At 40.9% G+C, this 21924-nt stretch overlaps 1 protein-coding gene across 1 annotated transcript in view; it reads right to left on the reverse strand.

Annotated features, from left to right (window-relative positions):
• Positions 1-977: 977 nt before the first annotated feature.
• Positions 978-21924, reverse strand: part of tub (TUB bipartite transcription factor) — a 68342-nt gene continuing 47395 nt past the window's right edge. Inside the window, exons 6-9 of the mRNA XM_069913643.1 lie at positions 17772-17886; positions 14010-14108; positions 8694-8865; positions 978-2005 (exon numbers count right to left, since the gene is read on the reverse strand). Of these exons, the coding sequence (XP_069769744.1) occupies positions 1872-2005; positions 8694-8865; positions 14010-14108; positions 17772-17886 (520 nt within the window). The 3' untranslated portion in view covers positions 978-1871. The remainder of the gene's footprint in view (positions 2006-8693; positions 8866-14009; positions 14109-17771; positions 17887-21924) is intronic.

Below are 21924 nucleotides of genomic sequence, written 5' to 3' on the forward strand. Positions count from 1 at the left end.
CATCATCCTGGACATGGACGAAGGGGGGTCACAAAGCAACCATCCACAATATCAATTTACTTTTTTTTTGTGGTTCTGTTGATGAATCTCCCTCCTGAAAAATAAAATTCTACTTTTCAGTTATACTGCCTGACCTGCTGAGTTTCCAGCAATTTCTGGTTTTACCTCAGATTTCCAGCATCTGCAGTTATTTGACTTAATGAATGTTGTGGATTGTTCAAGACTGAAACAAACCATTTGGTCCAGGCCTCTCAACTGTCCAACTTCATACGACTTTGTAAATTTTTCCGTTTTTCTTCATGTCACTAAGGGACATCTTCCCTTCAATCCAGCCACCTTAATCTTCTAGTGATTTGATTTCCACCATCTAGCATTAACTTTAATGAGCATTTGGGTATGGAAAGATGGAATGGAGAAATTCAAAGCTGTATCCCCTTGGCGAAAATTACATACAATTTGAGAAATAAATATGGAATATTTCTGCGAATTTGGAGCCTGTAAATGCAAATTTTAGGTCTATGTAGTGGTGTTCTTCTAGCCCCTTGAGACATTTGGTAATCTTCTTCCCTAAATTGATCATATAAACCTTGCTGGAGTCCTGTGTGTTGGAAGTGATCCTCTGAGCAAGTCATAATGCTATCTTTCTTTTTCTTTACATTACTGTATATTTCTTTTCTTTAAACATATAATTTTTGGGGGTTTTCGGGAGGGAGGATATGGGAGGGGAAGGTTTATAACCATCATGAAATAATTGAAATTTACTTAAATTTGAACATTTACTGTTTTGTGTAATTGTTTATTAATTACATGTATGGAAAATTTTTAAATAAAATATTTTTTAAAAAAATGTGCATTAATGACTCTTGCATTATAAGTAATAGAGTTCAACATTTTGGCTCCATATTCACCAAGAGATATATGAAAATTACCATCGCTAATCTTTATTCATTTATTTTAATTGAAGAATTGACCTTTTATGAAATATGCTACATCATCTGAACCAATTTTGCAATTCTTTTTTCATTCAGAACGACAGTCATGTTAAATAGAACAGATTTTCAATATATTTATTTATATTTTCCATATTGGTACTGTTGCAGTATTAATTTGCCCCTGCCAGGGACTGAGACACTTTCGTTTTATACAGTGACAGAACCATGCATGCACATATGACAAGCAACATAATTAGATACTTTCTGGCTTCAATCTCAGTACAGATAGAAAAATTCCTCATTCCCAATTGTGTTCTAATTTAAATAAGATCAAGCAAAAAGACCAAAATTAAAAGACACAGAGAAGTTAATTAGAATAATTTAAAACTGTTTAACTCTTGAAATTAGCTCTGGCATTTAACATCTTTCACCATCTGAAATAAAAATTATTACTGCACTGAATTAGCAGAAAAGACACACATTTCTGATCAATCTGAAAAGAATCTTGTGTTTCAGAAATGACATAAAGGTTAGTACTTGAGAGGCTAATGCACTGAACTTTCTCTCTTGTTCTGACTCAACACCCTTGGGATTTTATAGCTGCCTTTTCACATTGTAAGATTTTTTCCCTCTTTTTCTTTTTAAAATAATTGTTTTATTTCAAAGATCTATGCAATATCGCAGTCAGTGTTTAAAAATGACCCAGATGGACTAAGCAGAGAACAGTGCCTGCTTTTAAAAATATTTAAAATGGCTTCCAAATTTAGATTTAGGACTTTGATGCAAGTTTAATCATCTTGTAGAATTACACAGAAATGTGTGATACTGAAGGTGGATTATATCTTACTGTGATTTGCAACCAAGATGCAGAAGCTAAGAAAGTACATTTCTCCTCGAAGCTCATAGGCCACACTGAAGAAGGTACTTCCTTCGCCCCGTTTACTCACAAGCTAGTTTGCTATCGAAGCTTGAAAGAGCAATAGCAAATGCTTGCAGAGCACACATTGGGTAGTTGTAATCCATGGTAAAGACATCTTCTGCCACTCGGCCGAATTGCATCACGATATAATCCGCTAAAAGAAACAAGCATATCCAACAGTTGGTTATTTCAAGACTAAATTTCTTTCATTTTATACTGTACCATTCACATCAAAATATGTTGCCATTATGGTGCAACTCTGCTGACAGCAAGCTTACAGAGAGTGATGGATGCCTGGCAGAGCTGCAAGACAGTAATCTAATCAGAGTTCAGAAGGTATAATAAGCCATGTGAACAACAGTAGAGGACTTTATTAAAGAAATACAAAACTTTTGACAGATTACAACCTATAATTCATCTCTAGATGTTAGTCAGCTGTTAAAACCTGCACTGTTTTCTTTATTTTAATTTGTTTTGATATCCGTTCATGCTCGTAATATAACTTAATAAGATAACTTAATTTGATAATCGCAGAATGAATATCTCTGACAAACATGCAAAGAATAAAGTAATCTTTCTGCGGCACAATCACTTAGGGAAATTTTATGTTCAGTGTAAAATATAGTACCTGGACCCTTAGTTACATATGATGACAGAATGGGAATGGATTTGGTAAATAAGAATTCTGTTTGTAGGCATGAACAAAGTCATTATCTGGCAATAACAACAGAACAGTCTCTTAAGATCTCTGCACTACTGATTAGTAATTAGTTTTCTCCAGTACGCAGACAGCACGAGACTAGAACAACAAAATGATCACAAGAAAATAGATTTGGTTTCATATTGCTGACACAAAGATGAGAGTTATGTTATCTCTCATAATTTTGTGAATTATTCCTGCTGACGATGTGCGAGGGTATTTCAAAACTGATTTTAGATGTGAATTTGTCGTAGAAGGTGGGAATCACAAGCCATTCATTAATCAAAAGCATACACCTTTGTCAAGAGGGAATATAGAAAAATAGAAACATAGAAGATAGGAGCAGGAGTAGGTCATTCGACCCTTCAAGCCTGCTCCGCCATTCAACGAGATCATGGCTGATCTTAAAGTTCAGTACCCCGTCCCCGCCTTCTCTCCGTAACCTTTAATACTGAAGAAATAGATCTAATTCCTTCTTAAATATATTTAATGAACCAGCCTCTACTGCCCTCTGTGGCAATGAATTCCACAGATTCACCACCCTCTGGGTAAAGAAATTCCTCCTCATCTCGGTCCTAAATGGTTTGCCTATTATCCTCAAACCATGGCCCCGGGTTCTGGATTTTCCCATCATTGGAAACATCCCATCTGCATCCATTCTGTCCAGTCCTGCCAGAATTTTATATGTCTCTATGAGATCCCCTCTCAATCTTCTAAACTCCAGCGAGTACAATCCCAATTTGCACAATCTTTCCTCATAAGTCATTCCTGCCTAATCGCCTCTGCACTCCCTCCATTGCAAGAACATCCTTCCTTAGATAAGGTGACCAAAACTGCACACAATACTCCAGGTGGGGTCTCACCAAGGCCCTGTACAGCTGCAATAAGGTATCCTTGTTTCTATACTCAAACCCTCTTGATATAAAGGCCAACATACCATTTGCCTTTTTAACCGCCTGCTGTAACTGCATGCTCGCCTTCAGAGACTGATGTACAAGTACCCCTAGGTCTCTCTGCACTTCCCCATCTCTTAATCTATTGCCATTCAAATAGTAATCTGCCCTCTGGTTTGTATTACCAAAGTGGATAACCTCACATTGATCCACATTGTAGTGCATTTGCCATGGATCTGCCCAGTCCCTCAATTTATCCAAATCACACTGGAGCTTCCTGACCCCCTCTTCCATGCACACAACCCCTCCTAGCTTAGTGTCATCTGCAAGTTTGGAGATATTACATCCAATCCCCTCAACCAGATCATAAATGTAAATTGTGAACAGCTGGGGTCCCAGTACAGATCCCTGTGGTACCCCACTGGTCATCGCCTGCCACTCAGAAAACGAGCCATTTATCCCAACTCTCTGTCTTCTACCTGCCAGCCAGTTCTCAATCCACATCAATACTTTGCCCCCAATCCCATGAGCCTTGATTTTGTAAGCCAGTCGTTTATGCGGGACCTTATCGAAGGCCTTTTGGAAGTCCAGGTACACCACATCCACTGGCTCTCCCCCATCTATTTTACCTGTCACCATCTCAAAGAATTCCAATAGATTTGTCAAGCACGATTTACCTTTTGTAAATCCATGTTGACTCCATCCGATCCCTTCTCTGCTAGTCTGTAGACCCCAAAGAAAATGTTTAAAAAAGCTCAGCGCTTGGTGAGGGGAGGGGTGGTCATTTCTTCCATGACATTCTGTACAAGACAGTCACCACAACAAGTTCATCACCTTACAGCATAGAGATGGTTCAAGTTTCTCACAAATGACAGGATGAATATTCACAGCAATTTAGATAATTCCCACTTCTACCTCATGTTATTAGCAAAAATAGAGTTGCTATGAGTTGGATAACTAATTTTCCTTTTGTGCTTGCTCTCAGTACACAGATCTGGAAAATGTTTCAGTTATTCTCTTACTGTAGTGAAGTAATTGAATTTTATCACACAGTGCACAAGAGCAGAACAATAAAGTAATGTGAATTATTATGTGAACTCTCATCCTGGCCCCGTTGGCCTACAGGACCCAGCCTCCGACGTGAACTTTTACCCTGGCCTCAGCAGCTCACATGACCAAGCCTCCATCAGAAACTCTCACCCTCCCTTTCCCCTCCAACCCTCCCCTTCCACCCTTGGATTTCTCCTTCCCTCTACCTCCTAATCCACCCCTTTCTCTTCCCCAACACCCTCCAACCCAATGATCCCCACTCCAACCCCTGCCTGGTCTTTACCATCAACCTTTCCCTCTCAGAGATGGAACACTCTGTCCTCAGCAGAGGCCTCTCCTTTGTCCCCCTTCACCCACACCTCAACGAGTTCCACACATACCATGATGTCAAACTCTTCTTCTGTCAGACTGTCTCCATGCCTTCTTGTACAATGAGGATTCTCCATCCCCTACTACAGCCCCCTTTGCCCAAATTAAACCTTCTTCCTCCTCCTGGACATCTTGTTCCAGGCTTTCTGGACCTTTAAATTTCTAACTGCCACCAAACTATCAACTGTCTCAACTTCACCACTCCCCTTCCACGATATTTCACAATATCCTCCATCACTTGAAAAACTTCCATTTCCCTGAACTCAACCACTTCACCTTCTCCAAGCACGATACACCTTGCTCCCCCATATCACAAACCTCAAAGCCCTTTGTTTCTTTCACAACAATAGACCCAATTAGTCCCTGTCCACCACTACCCTCCTCTGGCTGGTAGAGCTTGTCTTCACCCTCAATAACTTAACCTTCAATTCATCCCATTTTCTGCAAATCAAAGAGATAGGAATGGGTACCCACATGGGCCCCAGCTATGTCTGCCTTTTTGTTGGCTATGTGGACCAATCTATGCTACAAGCCTACACAGGCCAGGCTCCTCAACTCTTCATTCAGTTCATTGACCACTATTTATGCACTGCCTCATTATACCCATAATGAGCTCATTGATTTCCTCCTCTTTGCTGCCAACTTCCACCTTGACCTCAAATTCATTTGGTCCATGTCTCGCAACCACTCTCCCCTTTCTTGATCTCTTTGTTTCCATCTTGGGAGACAAACTCTCGGTAGACGCTTTCTCCAAACCCCCAACCCTTACAGCTACCTCTTCACCCCCTGTCCCATGTAAGCATTCCATTACTTTCTCACAATTCCTCCATCTCCATTGGATCTGTTCCCAGGACAAGGCCTTCCATGCCAGATCATCCGAGATGTCCTCCTTCAAAAAGTACCTTCCCCTTCCCTACCATCAACCTCATACACTCAATTACCCACATATATGGCCTGGCCCTCTCCACCCCCATGCGTAACATTCAGGATTCCTCTCGTCCTTACCTACCACTAGCCCTGCATCCAACATATCATCCTCTGCCATTTCTGCCACATGACCCCAGACACATATTCCCCCTCGCCTCTCCCTTCCACAGGGATTGCTCCCTCCATGACTCCCATGTCCACTCTCCCCTCCCCACCAATCATCCCCTTGGAATCTCCACCTGTGGCCACAGGTGATGCTCCACTTGCACCCACACCTCCTCCTTCACCACCATTCAGGGCCCCAAACAGTCCTTCCAAGTCAAGCAACATTTCACTTGTGAATCTGGAGGGGTTAATCTGCTGTATCCATTGTAGACCCCTCTACATCAGAGAGACTGGATGCAGACCAGGAGATCACTTCATTGAGCACCTCGGCTCTGCCCACCACGATAGTGAGAATCTCCCAATGCCAACTTGTTTCATGCACTGCAGACTGAGAACACATGCAAATTGGAGGAACAACACCTCATATTTGGTCTGGGCACCCTCCAACTGGATGGTATTAACATCGATTTCTCTGATTTTTGTTTACACCACCTCCCCCATCCCTATTTCTTTTCCTCTCTCTCACCATTTCTTTTTCCCATCTCCTTTCCTCTAACTCTGCATTCAAAGAGGCACCCCCTTCCCTGATCAAATCTCACCTTTCCTCTGCTGCCCTCCTATCCATGTTCAATTATCATCTTTTAACTGTTGGTCTGTGCTCTTCCTCTTGCCCTTTCCTTCTTCCCAGTCTTTTAATTCATGCGCTTGTCTGTTTTTTTTACTCATATGCTGAAGAAGGGTGCAGGCCTAAAACGTTGGTTATGTATTATGTCTTTACCTCCTGTGACCATCGCCTTCCCAAGATCATGTTATATGGCGAGCTCTCCACTGGCCACTGAGACAGAGGTGCACCAAAGAAGAGGTACAAGGACGGCTTAAAGAAATCTCTTGGTGCCTGCCAAATTGACCACCGCCAGTGGGCTGATCTCACCTCCAACCGTGCATCTTGGCGCCTCACAGTTCGGCGGGCAGCAACCTTCTTTGAAGAAGACTGCAGAGCCCACCTCACTGACAAAAGAGGAAAAACCCAACACCCAACCCCAACCAACCAATTTTCCCTTGCAACCGCTGCAACCGTGCCTGCCTGTTCCGCATTGGACTTGTCAGTCACCAACGAGCCTGCAGCAGACGTGGACATACCCCTCCATAAATCTTCGTCCGCGAAGCCAAGCCAAAGAAACCTCCTGTGAACACTTCAAGACCTGCTGAGTTCCTCCAGCATTTTTATGTTTCCAATATAAAATACTGTAATCTGGTTTACTGTATGGATGATACCAATGATAGCTGCAATCAAATACATTGCTGTCACCCCTGAAGCTTTGCAAGTACAAGCCTCAGTTATTCAGAATCAAATACATTGCTGTCACCCCTGAAGCTTTGCAAGTACAAGCCTCAGTTATTCAGAATCTTTATCAATGATTTTGTTGTGAGGACAGATGGGAATATGTGAGGAGACTCTGCCAAATGATACATTTAGCCAAAAGGCTGGTGCACGACATACTTCTTGGGCTCCTCGCCCAATAAAAGATATAGAATACATGCCTTAAAAGAATACAATTGATCACTCAACTGATGTCTGGTTAGAGATGATTGTATAGAGGAGAGAAAGAATTGGCCACCCTTTTACTACCTGAAGTCTAGAAGAATGAAAGGTGCTCTTATTGGAAAAAAAAAGTTTGACAAGATGGATGCAGAGAAGTTCCTCTTCCCTACGAAGTAGAGGTGGACGATCACCACCTCAGAAGAGGATTTTGCTGTGTGAATTTTGTTCATGTATCCAACATCTTCCTCCCTTTGTTAGCTATTCCTTGACCAAGAAACATGGCGAGATGTCCTGAAGGTGCTACAAATGTAAATATGTCGATTTGATTGGCTTTATTCTCATCAATGCTGGGAATTGAGTACACGTAATAGCAGCAAATGATGGAAGCATCTATTCGTTTTACTCTGTAAATTGATTTGGCCATATGAAATTATATATTCTGCTCAAGTTCATGGTATCAGAGCAAGTCCCTTCATATCCACAAGGGGTTTGCATCTAAACAGCTTCCATTTATCATTGGCAAGGTCAGGAGAGATGATCAAGATTTCCTGTGAGAAAGCTCTCATCTAGGTAATAAACAATTCTCCTAAAATCTCAGAAATCTTTGAGTGTTCCTCAGCAGAGGCCTCTCCTTTGTCCCCCTTCGCCCACACCTCAACGAGTTCCACGCATACCATAAACTCTAGAATAAAAATCAAAGTTTTCTGAGCCCAGGATCATTCCGATCAATTTTTATCAATACTATAGTAAAAACACAGAATTACTGGAGGAACTCAGTAGGTCTCAGAGTGTCCATGCGAGGTAAAGATGCGTTACTGATGTTTCGGGCCTGAGCTTCTTGTCAAAACAATAGCAAGTGTGTGCTACAATCCAATTTTCTATAAATAGATAAACATCAGAAACAGCAAGAATTTTGGATCTCTTCTGTATCATATCTTTTAAGGTTCAGTCATACTTCCTCCAAACGATCCATCCACAATTGGATGTGCGCACTCCTCATTATCTGGTACTTTTGCACAAGTCAGTCATGCTAATAGAGTCAATGCTTAGGGTGGAGACACAGAAAATTGTGAACGTGAAAGAAAGGAACGACTTGCTGGAGTGAATGCAAATGGTCACTGTGTAAAAAAAAAGATGCCTTTTCCAGACTAATGCAATGTTTAATACTTCAAATCTAGTACAGGTCCACAGGGCCCATCTGGTATGGCACTCAAATAACCATGTATTGTAATTATCTCTTAAACGTTTTACTTACGGTCATTATCATGAATGATTTGGAAATTCTTCACAGAAGCCTGTGTAACTCGACCATGAAAATTAAGAACATAGGATTGTGTGTCATCATTCCAGACTGGGGTCTTGTTGTGTAGCTCAATTACGCTCTCGGTGTTTTTGTTCTGCCAGCGTGCCAACAAGGTTTCGTGTTCCTTCATCAAAAAGAGAATGTGCCATTAGGTGGTTATGCTCGACAGTGAAGGTTGGTCGGAGAACCTGAAATAAAGTTGATGAGCGAACAAACTTACATGGATGGTGAAGAAACCTTATCTTTGGCATCCATGATTTCCAAAGAACTCCTCTGAGGAGATTTTTTTTTAATATATACAATATTTCATCCGAAGTAGTACAAATCTAATTGAGTGCTCGCCCACCTCCCCCTGTAGCTGGCACCAGATGCTAATGGGGAAATAAATGAAAATGATGTAGACGGTGAACTGAATATTGTTATAAATAGATAAACATTAATATTTTAATCATAGGAAATGTACTATGGTGCTTTCTTCATTAAAACTTGTTTCAATTAAATAGATTTGTGAATAATGATCAATATCTTTGTAGTAATCAACATTGGAACATACATTTAACATTAGAAAGTCTAATAGCCGGCTTACAAAAGAATTTGATAAAATATCTGGCAAATATATTTTCATGAGTCATTAAGATTTACAAATTAGCAGCTTCTAATTGAGCCATCATTTTTTTTTTAAATGACTGTTTTAAAACTTGAGAGGCATCATTAGATTTGGGACGGGTTTTGGTGTGCAGAATTGCCAGCATTGCTCACGTTAAAGTGCATGCCTCATGGTACTGGCTAAGTTCTGCCAGCAATTGCTTGGACCTGCTCTGCAACCAGATTCAAATGGCAGAACAGTGGTTTTACTGAGATTTCAAAGGCGAATCCAAAAGCTCATTTATTTGAACAGGAATTGTTTGGCTTTCGCAGTTTATCGAATTGTAATCAGGATTTCCATGTACTGTTTGCTCAATGATACGCAGGAATCCTGGATTTGTTGAGAAATTTATCTTTCGGTTTGGTCCGTCAACAGACGTCAATTTTTCGAGATTCCTCTTTGTATGCAATGTCTGCACTAGGTCTCATGATTGCAATGATTTCTTTGGGAATTGTAGTGCTGTGGTTTAGGAGGCAAAGAGGAAGTTAAATTCCTTTCAAAAAAAATACTTAACCTTTTTATTCTTTTTTTAAAAACAGCACAGGAACAGGCCCTTCCAGCTCACGAGCTCATGCTGCCCAAATACCCCAATTATCTGACGATCTCTGTATGTTTTGAAACGTGGGAGGAATCCAGAGCACTCAGAGGAAACCCATGCAGACACAAGAAACCATGTATATTCTCCTTACAGAAAGTGCTGGATTCGAACCTGGGTCATTGGCATTGTAACAGTATGCTAATCATGCCCTGCGCGTGCTTTTTAATAGTCTTTAAATAATGGTGCATGCCAGCTGGAATGAGCCTTTCCCAGCTGCCAAAGCTTTTGGGGTGATAGGGACTTCCTCAGTTGGAGATCCTGTTATTACTCACGCCCACATTAGTGATTTAAGATGCTTCAGGTCAGCAAGGAGGCCCTCTGCATCCAGGCCATGAGACCGGAAGGGGAGCAGGCCTGCAAGATCTTACTTACTGAAAAGATTTGATAACATTAATAATTTGTCGGTGGTGCAGCAAGTTGAGCTGCTGCTTCACAGTGCCAGAGGCCCAGTTCATTCGTGACTTTGGATGCCATCTTCCAGGGTTTGCAAGTATTCCCTGAGAACTAGTGGGTTTTCTCTGGTTTCCTCCCACATCCTAAAGACCTGCAGGTTTGTAGGTTAATTGGCCCAAGTGTGTATAATCTGGAGGAGGTTAATAAGAATGTGGGGAGAATTAATAAAACAGATTAACAGAATGAGTGTAATGAACAGCACAGATATTTCCATGTTGCCAATCAAAGGCTTCCGGAGGTTTTCTGTGAACAAGGTTCACTCTGGCCCAGCTACATCATTGCATGTGTTGCTTGAGGACATGTGCCACCCAAGGTCTTGCTGCTTTACTCTCAGTTCATTTCGGTTGATGCTATTCAATTAAATAAACTTGGGAAGATGGAGAACACAGGCTGTCGGCTCGACTCAGAAAAATGTAGAGATTGGCCTGATCTCGTTACCCAGTGGCCATCTTCTCCAGTAACAAAAAAAAAACAATTAGCTGATAATAATAAGCAAAAGAAAAATTTGTTTCCCGTGGATGAAATCTTCATGTGAATAAACAGAACAGTGGCACATCCAAGAGACGGTTTAGTCGGCAGGATTAAAGCAATCAATTCACTGAGTCACCATTTATCCTGATATGCTAATTTAAAAAAATGTTTCCCTCTGGCTGAATAAAAAAGGTTCACAGTTAGCAAAGAATTTCTCTTTATCTGTGGCATTTTACTTCTCTTCTAACACTAATAGCAACAGCTTGCTCATAAAAAGTGACTGTAAAGAGCAACAGCTCAGTGCCTCCTAGGAGAAAATGCAGTTTGGCTGCATGTGTTATTTTTTACCTGGACCTCGTTACAAGAATAATTACATCTCCCAGCTGACATCAAATGCCATTATGACTCCCTTAATAAAAATATTTCACATAATCAGGAGGTTTCGGAGTTGCTAAAACAATTGTAGAAAGGACAACTATTTATAAAAATTATGCACAGACAACATTAGCGGATATCAACTCTGCAGGTTTTTCTCGAGGTACATAATGTTGCAGCGGATTTCCTGCACATTTACAGTCAGGTGGTCCAATTTATGCACATTAAAAGGTCTGAACTCTTGCCTTATCTCCTTGGACTCCGATTTAATCTCAGTTTTTTTGAGTGCTGGTGGGAACACTTAGACGGGACCTTCCGTCAAGATCACTCTGTTCTTAAATTTTGCACGTCAAAACTGCCTGCACAGAACGAACTGAGAAAAGAAGTAGCCGTTTGAGGCGGTTCTCATATCTCCTCTGAAGCCAGTTCAGAAGCATCTTTTCTGCTCCGCTCCTGATCAGGATCAATAATGGCATGTTTTTCAGCAAAACTGCAACACAGGAGGAGGCTATTTGCTGTACATGCAGTCCTTACGTGACCACATTCAGCATCAGAAACAATCCCCATTACCCTGGTTTTGGTCTCCTCTCTTTGTTACAAGTCAGAAGTCTGGCACCACTCAGTTCAAAACATTTTTTACCAACAGTTATCAAGCTCTTGAGCCTCCCAAAAGAGAACACTACTTCAGAATTTAAAACTAGCACTTCTTGATAATATTCACACCGGTGTGAACAAGAAGGTCTGCAGACAGTATGATTGTAGTAAATACACAAAAGTGCTTCAGAAACTCAACAGGTCCTGCAGCTTCAATTGGAGGCAAAGATATGTAACCAAAGTTTCAGGTCGAAGTTCTTCATCAAGGTTTGAGCAACGAGCAGGCAAGTGCCTAAATAAAAAAGTTGGTGGGAGGAGGGAAGGAGGCACAGACCAACAGCCAGGAGGCCATAAGTGGACATAGATTCGAGGGCAGGAATGAAAAGCTGACAATTGACCAGGGGAGGAGGTTAGTTCTGTGAAGGCAGAGCTGGAGGAGAGGAGACAGAGGGATGAGGAAAGAAAGAGAGAGACAAGGGTTGGGGAGCTGGAGAAAAGGAGACACAGGGAAAGAGAGACAGAAAGGTGGGGGTGGGGCTTAAGGGAAACAGGAAAAGTCATGTTAATGCCATCTGGATGGAGGGTACCTAGATGGAATTTGAGGTATTGATCCTCCAGTTTGTGGGTGGTCTCAGTTTGGCAGTACACGAGTCCATGGGTAAATATGTCTGCATGGGAAAGGGGCAGGGAATTGAAATGGGATGCCTCTGGGAGATCCCTGCTATTGCAGCAGACAGAAGTGATCTCCCAGTCTGCATCCAGACTCTACAATATACAGAGACTGATATAAACCACATTGAGAGCAGATTCACAAGTGTTGCTTCATTTGGAAGGACTGTTTGGGGCCCTGAATGGTGGTGAGGGATGAGGTGTAGCATTTCATGTGGTCACGGGGGTAGTTACCAAGGGGGTGATTGTTGGAAGGGGATAAATGGACAAGGGAGGCAAAGAGGGAGCAGTCTCTGCGGAAAGTGGAAAGAATAGGAAAGGGAAGATGGGTCTGATGGTGGGATCACATTGTAGGTGGGAGTAATTGTGGAGGATGATATGTTGGATGTGAAAGCTGGTGAGGTGGTAGGTGAGGGCAAGGGGAATCCTGCCCATGTAACATATGGGGCAGAGGAGGCCAGGGCAATGGAGGATATGCCAATGTGGGCTGAATTGATGATGGTGGAGGAGAAGGCACTATTTCTGAAGAAGTAAGACATATGAATAATCGCCCATGGAAGACCTTTTCCTCGGAGCAGCTGCGGCAGAGACAGGAATTCCGAGAAAGGAATAGAACAGTGAAACCTTACAATTGTAACACCACCTTTGTGTTTGTTTGCATGAAATGCATCGGTGAATTTTTATCTATCATTTTATATTTATTATCTTTTGTTTCCCTCATGTGGAGATTGAACTTATTGTTTATTTGAGCTTTTTTTTGCCTGAAGGAATTTAGTGCATTCGTACATTGTACTTAAGCGATGACAACAAACTCTGTTCTGTAATCTTTTATATCTCATTCCCTTCCAGATCCTTGATCCAAACTTAACCTTTATTTTTAATATGAAGCCCTCACTTCTGCCTCATGGTGACTTTTGATGAAGGATTCTTTAATCTATCCTAAATCTAAAGCCTTCTTCCCCCCCGTGCTCCCCCATTGAGAATCTTTATCACTCCCTCTTTCTTCCATATCTGTTCAGTCAGCCTACCCACCAGTGTGAAAACTTACACAGTTACTGTTGATGCAGTTTTAGACTGGACAGCTCAGAGTCTGAATCATCTGCATAATTCTCTGATGCAAACCAAACGATAATGCTTTTAAAATACGCCTATTTAACTACTTGCCTCTGTCTCTTGTTCTCATGCTCTTTCTGATAATAGTTAAAATCTCTCACAGCTCCTAACAAGAAAATCTTGGCTAGCAAACCATCCTCCCCCAAGCTTGTTCAGACCTTGGTCTGGCTTCAGTCTCAGAAAAACCTAGTTCTGATGTGGATACATTTATTATTTACTCTGGTACACAAGCCACATTTCTAGCTTTGTATCTATTGTAACTTCTGCATTGTTCATAGACTTTCATTTTATGGAAGTAGGCATCTCTCGTTGATTATAAAATAATGCCTATTGAGGTCTTGCAACTTACATTCCGAGGTCTAATGGACACCCTTTCATGATCCATATTCATGCCTGGGATGATGACACTCATCTTCCGGGGTCCCTTGAAACCCAAAACATTTGTTTCCTAAATAGAAGAATAGAAAGTTTCATTTGCGTATTACCAAAGTCATTTAAATTTGAACAACCATTTACAGGTAAATGGAGAATCAATGTGAGGTTTGCATTGGGCTTCACTCTGGTAGTGAAGAAGGTGAAGGATGGATAGAATGGATTAAGGTGCGAATGGGGGAAGGAGTCACATGTAACTGAAAGCTTACAGGATTACCATTGTGGACAGATCACAGGTGCTCTCTAAATTGGTCACCCAGTCTACACTTTGTCTAAAGGAGGGCAGCATTGAACATGGGCACACTTGCCCATCCTCAGTCATCTCCACTGACAGAATGAAATGTCCAATTTCATGTAACCCTTCCCTCTTGTGTATTCATTTTCTTTTCATTTTTTCTCTCTCCTTTTCCTCCTTCCACCCATCACCTATTTGCCTTTGTTTCCCATTTCCATCCCTTCCCCCTCCCCAAAATGGCTCCATCTGTCCGTCATCATTCACCCCTCCTTAGTCCACCTATCACTTACTAGTTCTTGTTTCAGCCTTCCACTCTCCTCTCAAGATAATCCATCTTCTCTCTCAGTGCTGAAGCAGAGTTTCAAAACATTGACAATTCCCACCCCCACCAGTCCCCCATCACGACAGATGCTGCTTGACCAGCTGAGTTCCTCAAGCAGTTTGATTTTTTTTGTCCCAGTCTCTGTGTCTCCAAAGTTCATAGAAGCTCCTCACAAAACTGGCTTGTCTATTGTTCAGGTCTCTTTTTGGTGCTCAAGTTGTAGGAATTGTATCCGCATAAACATTATTATGCAATTGAATGAAATATCATTGCTAATTATGCTAGCTGTTCTATGGTCATGCATCGCAAGTTATCAAATTAAATTGCCTATTAAATTCAAGATTTTTAGATATTTAATTCAGTTAAACCACTATCATCTTCCCTGGGAAATGACCTCAGCAGTCATGGTGACAATGGTAGCAGTTGTAGAAGATCAAATCAATATTTAAAATTTGAACATCTGCAATAGTCTTTGTCATAAATCTATGGAACCAAATTCAAATTGCTGAATTGTTAGTGGAAAGCTTCTGATTTCTGCCTTGGTGTGGATGGGGAAAGAATGTTTTAACAGAGTAGAGAGGCAGATTTTAATTTTAATTTGGACATTCAGCATGGTAACAGGCTCTTCTGGCCCATGAGCTAATGCCACCCAATCAACCTACAACCCCTGTACATTTTTGAAAGGTGGTTGGAAACTGGAGCACTCAAGGGAAAAACATGCAGACGCAGAGAGAACATACCAACTCCATGCAGACAGCACTGGATTCAAACCCAGGTCACTGGCACAGATGTTGGAAAACCTATTAAGGTGCGAAATTCTGACACTTGCAGTAGAACACATGAAGCTCAATAAAATACAGAAGCAGGAGTAGGTCAGTGGCCACTTTGAATCTGCTCTGCCATCCAGCAGAAATCAGGGGTGATCCAATCTCATGCTCAATACCACTGTCACCTTCCTCACTCTACTCCTTGTCTCCCTTGTAGTTTCATTTACATCCCCATAGATTCGATACAATAGATGCATGCAAGCAAACTATCTTATTCATGTCACATTCAGAATGTATCTACCTCCACATCAATATAAAAAGAAATAAACTCTCATTGTACAATTACTGTTAAATGCTAAATATGTGTGAGTTTTCAATGTTCAATTATCTATGCTTAGCTTCTGGAAGCAAAATGTTTAAAACGAAAGCAACAAAGATCAAATGTTTCCCTGTCTTGTCATAATATCCCTCAATATCAGCTTGAAATACATTTTTCTTTGAAAATTCTGCTGGTCACTCTATTAATTCTGTGCAAACTATTTCATGGTCCAAATAGTTTCTGCCAAGAAGATTACTCTTAATCTGTCTTCTCTCTTTCTTAGTGACTATCTTAAATTTACAATCCTTATTCTCCATATGAAAATAAGTCATCCATGAAATTCAATCAAGTAGCAATAGATTTGAAACTGAAAAATGATTGGAGTATACAATCAACACTGTTGTACTTCATTGGGGTTCCCAGTTCAGTGTTGCAGAGTGGAAGGGTGAGACAGGAGTAATAAGCAATAGGTAGACTAAGGAGGGTATGAATGATGATGGACAGATGGAGCCAGCTGGGGGGAGGGGAGGGATGGAAATGGGAGACAAAGGATTAAAAAAAAGGCAGAGGAAGAAAGGGTAAAAACATGAAGACAGCTGCTGATGCATGATCAACAGTGACATCAAATGGAATGCAACACACATTTGACCATATAAGACAGGAGAACACACATGTTGAAGAAACCTAGAATGTAATAGAGAATCTTAACAAGAGGAAGAAATCTGTCTGCCTGTAATACACTGTCTTCAGCTGTTTGATTGTAATGGACGGTCCTCACTGGTGGTGACATCACCATGGGATCTCCAGTCGATTGACTGTTTCCTCATGTTCCAGGTAAGCTCTTTCCTCCAATTAAATCTCATTGAACAGAAACAATATTTATCTCTCCATTAATACTGCCTGATCTTCAGAGGATCCCCAGGATTTTCTGTTCTTGCTTTAGATTTACCAGCATTTAGAGTGTCTTGATTATCACCTGCCTTCTGGGTAGGTGCCCCAACTATTTCAGTGTCCTCCCTCCCCAACTGTCAGCTTCATTAACCTGTATACACACATATAGTGCCTGCTCCTGCTTCTGATTCAGCCTTTCCACTGGAGATCAGCAGTTTGCATTGAATATTGCCACTTTAAGAGCCCCTCCTTAATTAAATCTCCTTTTATCCTAACCTGGTGCATCTGAATCCATCCACCATCTCAAAGTTTCTCCCATGAAGACAGGCAAATGTAGATCAGGCCGGGGGGGGGGGGGAGGGGGGGTGGGGGGGGAGGGGGGTGGGGGTGTGGAGAAAGATTTATGTCCTGCTCAGAATGACAAACCTAAAACTGCAAGAAGAGTTCTCACCTTGGTCCATACAATAAAACTGTCATTATTCCTTCACTCTTTCACTTAAAGTCTGTGTTTAAAATGTATAAAATGACACTAGGCTTTCCTTTAATTCAGGTTTTAGCTGCATTAATACTTTTGGGGAAATGTGAAATTTGACTATATTTTTGTATTTCTTGCTATGCCTGATGTAATCACATCAAATTGCATTTGGTATCTCATGCTATAATCTGGTTCCCAGGTCCCCCATTTTTGCACCAATGTCAAGATTGTGTTCCCTAGACAAAAGTGCAAGTCACCTCAAACTGAGAACATGATTACATTGTATTTCACACTCTTTGATCTGAGTAGAAAGAACCTCCTTCCATGTCTTGTGCTGTGAAACAACACCAAGCAAAGCCAAGGTGATTTTAACTTTATTCCCAACAGTATGTTTTCTCCTGAAGATTGAGAAGCTTGTCTTCCAGTGGTCACCCAAATCAAACTTTTTCTGTGCTTATATCATTGAGGTGATGAAATAGGTGGCTAAATCAAAAGTTAATTCTGTAACTTAAAGTGTTTCAGTCCATGAAGTGTAAATTTATTGCTTCGCTGCATCCACATTTAAGTCAGAGGAATAATGTTTTCAAGAATTATTCTTTTTGACCAGAGGATAGAAATTTGGCTGCAAACTTATCATAACTATAAAAACCTATTCCAACAAAGTACTCACATAGCATATGGCAGCAAGCTCTTGACGCAGATTGCATGCATCTAAGCTTGAAGTTCCCTTTTCTGGATTCACTCCATTATCATACACTGTAAACTTAGTGCCCATGAGATTTGATCTGCAATACAAATTAATTATAATGTGCTTAATAAATATACTGCATTACCATGCAAATTCACTATATTTTATTCCCCGCAATGTAGATTTTATGGCCACTAACATTATGCCCATGTAGGAACTGCCCATTAGAAGAATGCTCATTTACTTCATAGTCAACTGGGGAACACTTCCAAGTCAGTTTTAAATCACAACCCGGATCGTGTAGTAGTGGGGGTGGGTATGGAATTTTCACCTACATTATTCATACCTTATCATTCAATTACAAATTAATGCATTGGAGTTTTTGCAAAAACACAAGGAATATTGTAAGGCTCTAAAAAAATTATAGCTGGAATAAATACATGAAAAATTATTCCAATCTAGTTTTCTAAAACAGTCCTTAAACAGGTTGCTTTAAACACAGAGTTTCATGGGACAACTACCGTTAGACAGTTTTGTAACCTCAACACCAGGGGAAGAAGAAACAATGTTAATACAGTAAAACATCTGGAATTCAAGCAACCAGCAGCCTCAAGCAACTGGCAAAAAAAATAAAATAAATAGGTAAAAAATATGCAAATTTAAAATTGGCACGCCTCACCGTTAGTTCGCCGATCATGCAACGACGCAATCTCAAGCAACCGGAAAATACAAAATACACTTATCCGGCATCTACCAATCCCCATAGGTGCTGGATACTAGGGGTTTTTCTGTATGTTGAATTAATATTTCATCAAGTCCTGTTGGGAATAAATAGATGTGGTGAATTGAAGCATGTGGGCATAGAGAGTAGGAGTTATGAGGAGACACCAAATTTCATAATAGTTGAGATTTGTGTGACAAGTAAACAATCAGCAGTTTTCCAAATTACATTGTGTATCTGGACAAACTGTTGAAAAGCTTGATCATGCATTCCAAATTTTCTGTCCACCACTCCCTGACCTTTAACATAGTTATAAAAGCAGACAAAATGGTAAAGTGTTTAATTAGGGAAGGGCTAATTACGACGGGATAAGGTAGGAACTAGCGAGAGTAAATAGGAAACAGATGTTCAAGGGTGAAAGTACAGAACTAATGTGGAGGAAGTTTAGGGTTCATTTGAGCAGAGTGCAAGACAGGTTGGTCCCACTGGGTCAATAAAAGATGGTAGAACTGTGCTTGATGTAACAGTTCAGGCAACGTCGTGAGGAAGAAGGAAGCATATTAGATATAGGAAGCAGAAAACAAAAAGGGCTCACAAGAAGAATATGGTAGCCAGGAAAGAGCTTAAGAAAGGACAAGGAAAGCTCGAAGGGGGCATGAGAAAGCCTTGGCATGTCGAATTAGGGAGAACCCCAAGGTGTTCTATGCGTATATGAAGAAGGAAGACGAGCATTAAGGTGGGGCCACAAAAGAATAAATGAGGCAACATGTATCTGGAGGCGGAGAAGGTTGGTGAGGTCCTCTGTATTCACAGAGAAAAGGACCTTGATCATTGCAAGGTCGAAACTGAACAGAACTGTGTGCTGGACAACATGGAGATTAAAAAAAGCAGAAGTGTTTGATCTTCTTAAAAACATCAGGATTGATGTCCCTGGGGCCAGATGTGAAATACCCCAAGCTGCTGTGGGAAGTAAGAGAAGAGATAGCTGGGGCAGTAGCTATGATCTTTGAATCCTCTTTGGCCACAGGGGAGGTGCTGGACGATTGGAGAATGGCAAATGCAGTCCCCTGCTTAAAAAATGTAACAGGGAGAATCCTGGGAATTATAGACTGGTGAGTCTTACATCAGTGGTGTGCAAACTAGTGAAGGGATTCTTAAGGATAGGATCTATGAGCAATTGGAGAAGTACAGTCTACTCAAGAATAAACAACATGGATTTGTGAAGATAAGGTTGTTCCTCACAAGTCTAAATGAATTTTTTGAGGAGGTAACAAAAGAAATTGGTGAGGGTAGGTCAGAAGATGTGGTCTACATGGATTTTAGCAAAGCATTTGACAAGGACACAAGAGACTTTTTCAGAAAGTCATGAGCTATGAGATCAATGGAAAATTGGCTGATGGATAAATAATTGGCTTGTAAGAAGAAAGCAGAGAGTGGATGGAAAGTATTTTGCCTGGAGGTTAGTGACTAGTGGAGTACCGCAGGGATATGTTCTGGGATCCTACTCTTTGTGATTTTTATAAATAACTTGGATGAAGAGGTGGAAGGATAGGTCAGTGAGTTTGCAGACGACACAAAGGTTGGAGGAGTTGCAGATGGAGCAGAAGGTTGTCGAAGGTTACAAGAGAATATAGACAGGATGCAGAGTTGGGCAGAAAAGTGGCAGATAGAGTTCAATCCAGATGATGCATTTTGGAAGGACAAACCAGAAGGCTGAGTACAGGATTAATGGTCAGTTATTTAAGAGTGCGGATGAACAGAGGGATCTTGGGATGCAAATCCATACACCCCTCAAGGGTGCCACGCAGGCTGATAGAATAGTTAAGAAGGCCTATGGGTTGCTGGGATTCATTAATGGGGGATTGAATTCAGGAGTAGAAAAGTCATGTTACAACTCCAAAAATCTTTGGAGTATACTAAAGAGTATTGTGTTCATTTCTGGTCACCTCATTATAGGAAGGATGTGGAAGATACGGAGGGGGTGCAGAGGAGATTTACCTGCATGTTGCCTGGACTGGGAAATGTCTTTATGAGGCAAATTTAGCAGAGATGGGACTTTTCAATTTGGAGCATAGAAGGATGAGAGGAGACGATAAAGGTCTATAAGATTATGAGAGGCATAGATAGAATGGACAGTCAGCACCTGTTTCCCAGGGCAGGAATAGCAAACTTCAGAGGACATATGTGCAAAGTGAAGGGAGGGAAGTTTAGGGGAGACATTAGGGATGACCTATTTATTTATTTTTACACGGAGAGTCGTGGGTACCTGAAATGCCTTGCCAGTGACGGTGGTGGAAGCTGAAACACTAGGGGCTTTTAAGAGCTTCTTAGACAGACACATGAATGAAAGAAAAAGAGGGTTATGGGGTAGGGATGGTTTAATACATTTTTTAAAAAGCAATATATTGGTCAACGTTACATTGAGGAGCTGAATGGCCTGTACTGCACATGTACACATGTTCTATGTTCATGGTGAATCTGTGCACATGTGCATGCCTATCTCCAAGCAACCATGTATAAAATAAGAACTCTAAATCCAATATTCCATTGCCAATGGTCAAATCATGCCTGTTGAGGGCTTCAATTCTGTGCTTGCTGGAATCAGCAGGGCCATTGGGAAAGGGCATCATTTGCATGGCAGTGACAGGCAAAATGATCATTTGTTCTGCATGATGTGAAACACCAGAAATAAACATCATTGCCTTCCTTCAAAAGATGGGAAAGGACTCTTTGACTTTCTCTTCTATTGTCCCTATATTAGCATTGATATATCTGTAGAAAGCTTCTGAAACGTTGGCATAACTTCACTTTGGTTTGAGGCCATATTTGTTTGGTGATTGCACGAGATATATTGGTATTTAAAAACAAAAGCCAAATAGAGGTGCCTTCTTTTACTGAAAACATGGTCAAAAAATGGTCTCTAGATCCAGACATGGAACATAGCAGTCAAATGTTTGCAGAGTGGGTGCTAATCAGTGACAGCTTAAAATAAAACCTCGACTTAGAACATTCTTAAAAGCTTCAAAACATTCATGGTAGATGATACAGTAAAATCCTCAGTTTCCAGCATCTATGGGGATTGGTAGGTGCTGGATAAATGAAATTCCTGGTTGCTTGAGACTCAGTGTTGCATGATTGGGGAACTAATGGCGAGGCACACCAATTTTAAATTCATATTTTTAACCTATTTATTTTCCACAATTTTTTTTTAAATTTTTTGCTGGTTGCTTGAATTCCAGGTAATAGGGGTTTTACTGTATTTGGCAACCAAGCATGGAAAAGAAAATAACCTGAAAAAACTCATGCAAACCATCTTGAGACTATTTCAGAATTTAATATATCACTATCAAGCATAGCAATGGGTATGTGTGTGTGGGGGGGGGGGGGTGTGACACATGTAGAACTTCTATATTT

The sequence above is a fragment of the Narcine bancroftii genome, chromosome 1 (genome assembly GCF_036971445.1).
Source record: "Narcine bancroftii isolate sNarBan1 chromosome 1, sNarBan1.hap1, whole genome shotgun sequence".
Lineage (NCBI taxonomy): Eukaryota > Metazoa > Chordata > Chondrichthyes > Torpediniformes > Narcinidae > Narcine > Narcine bancroftii.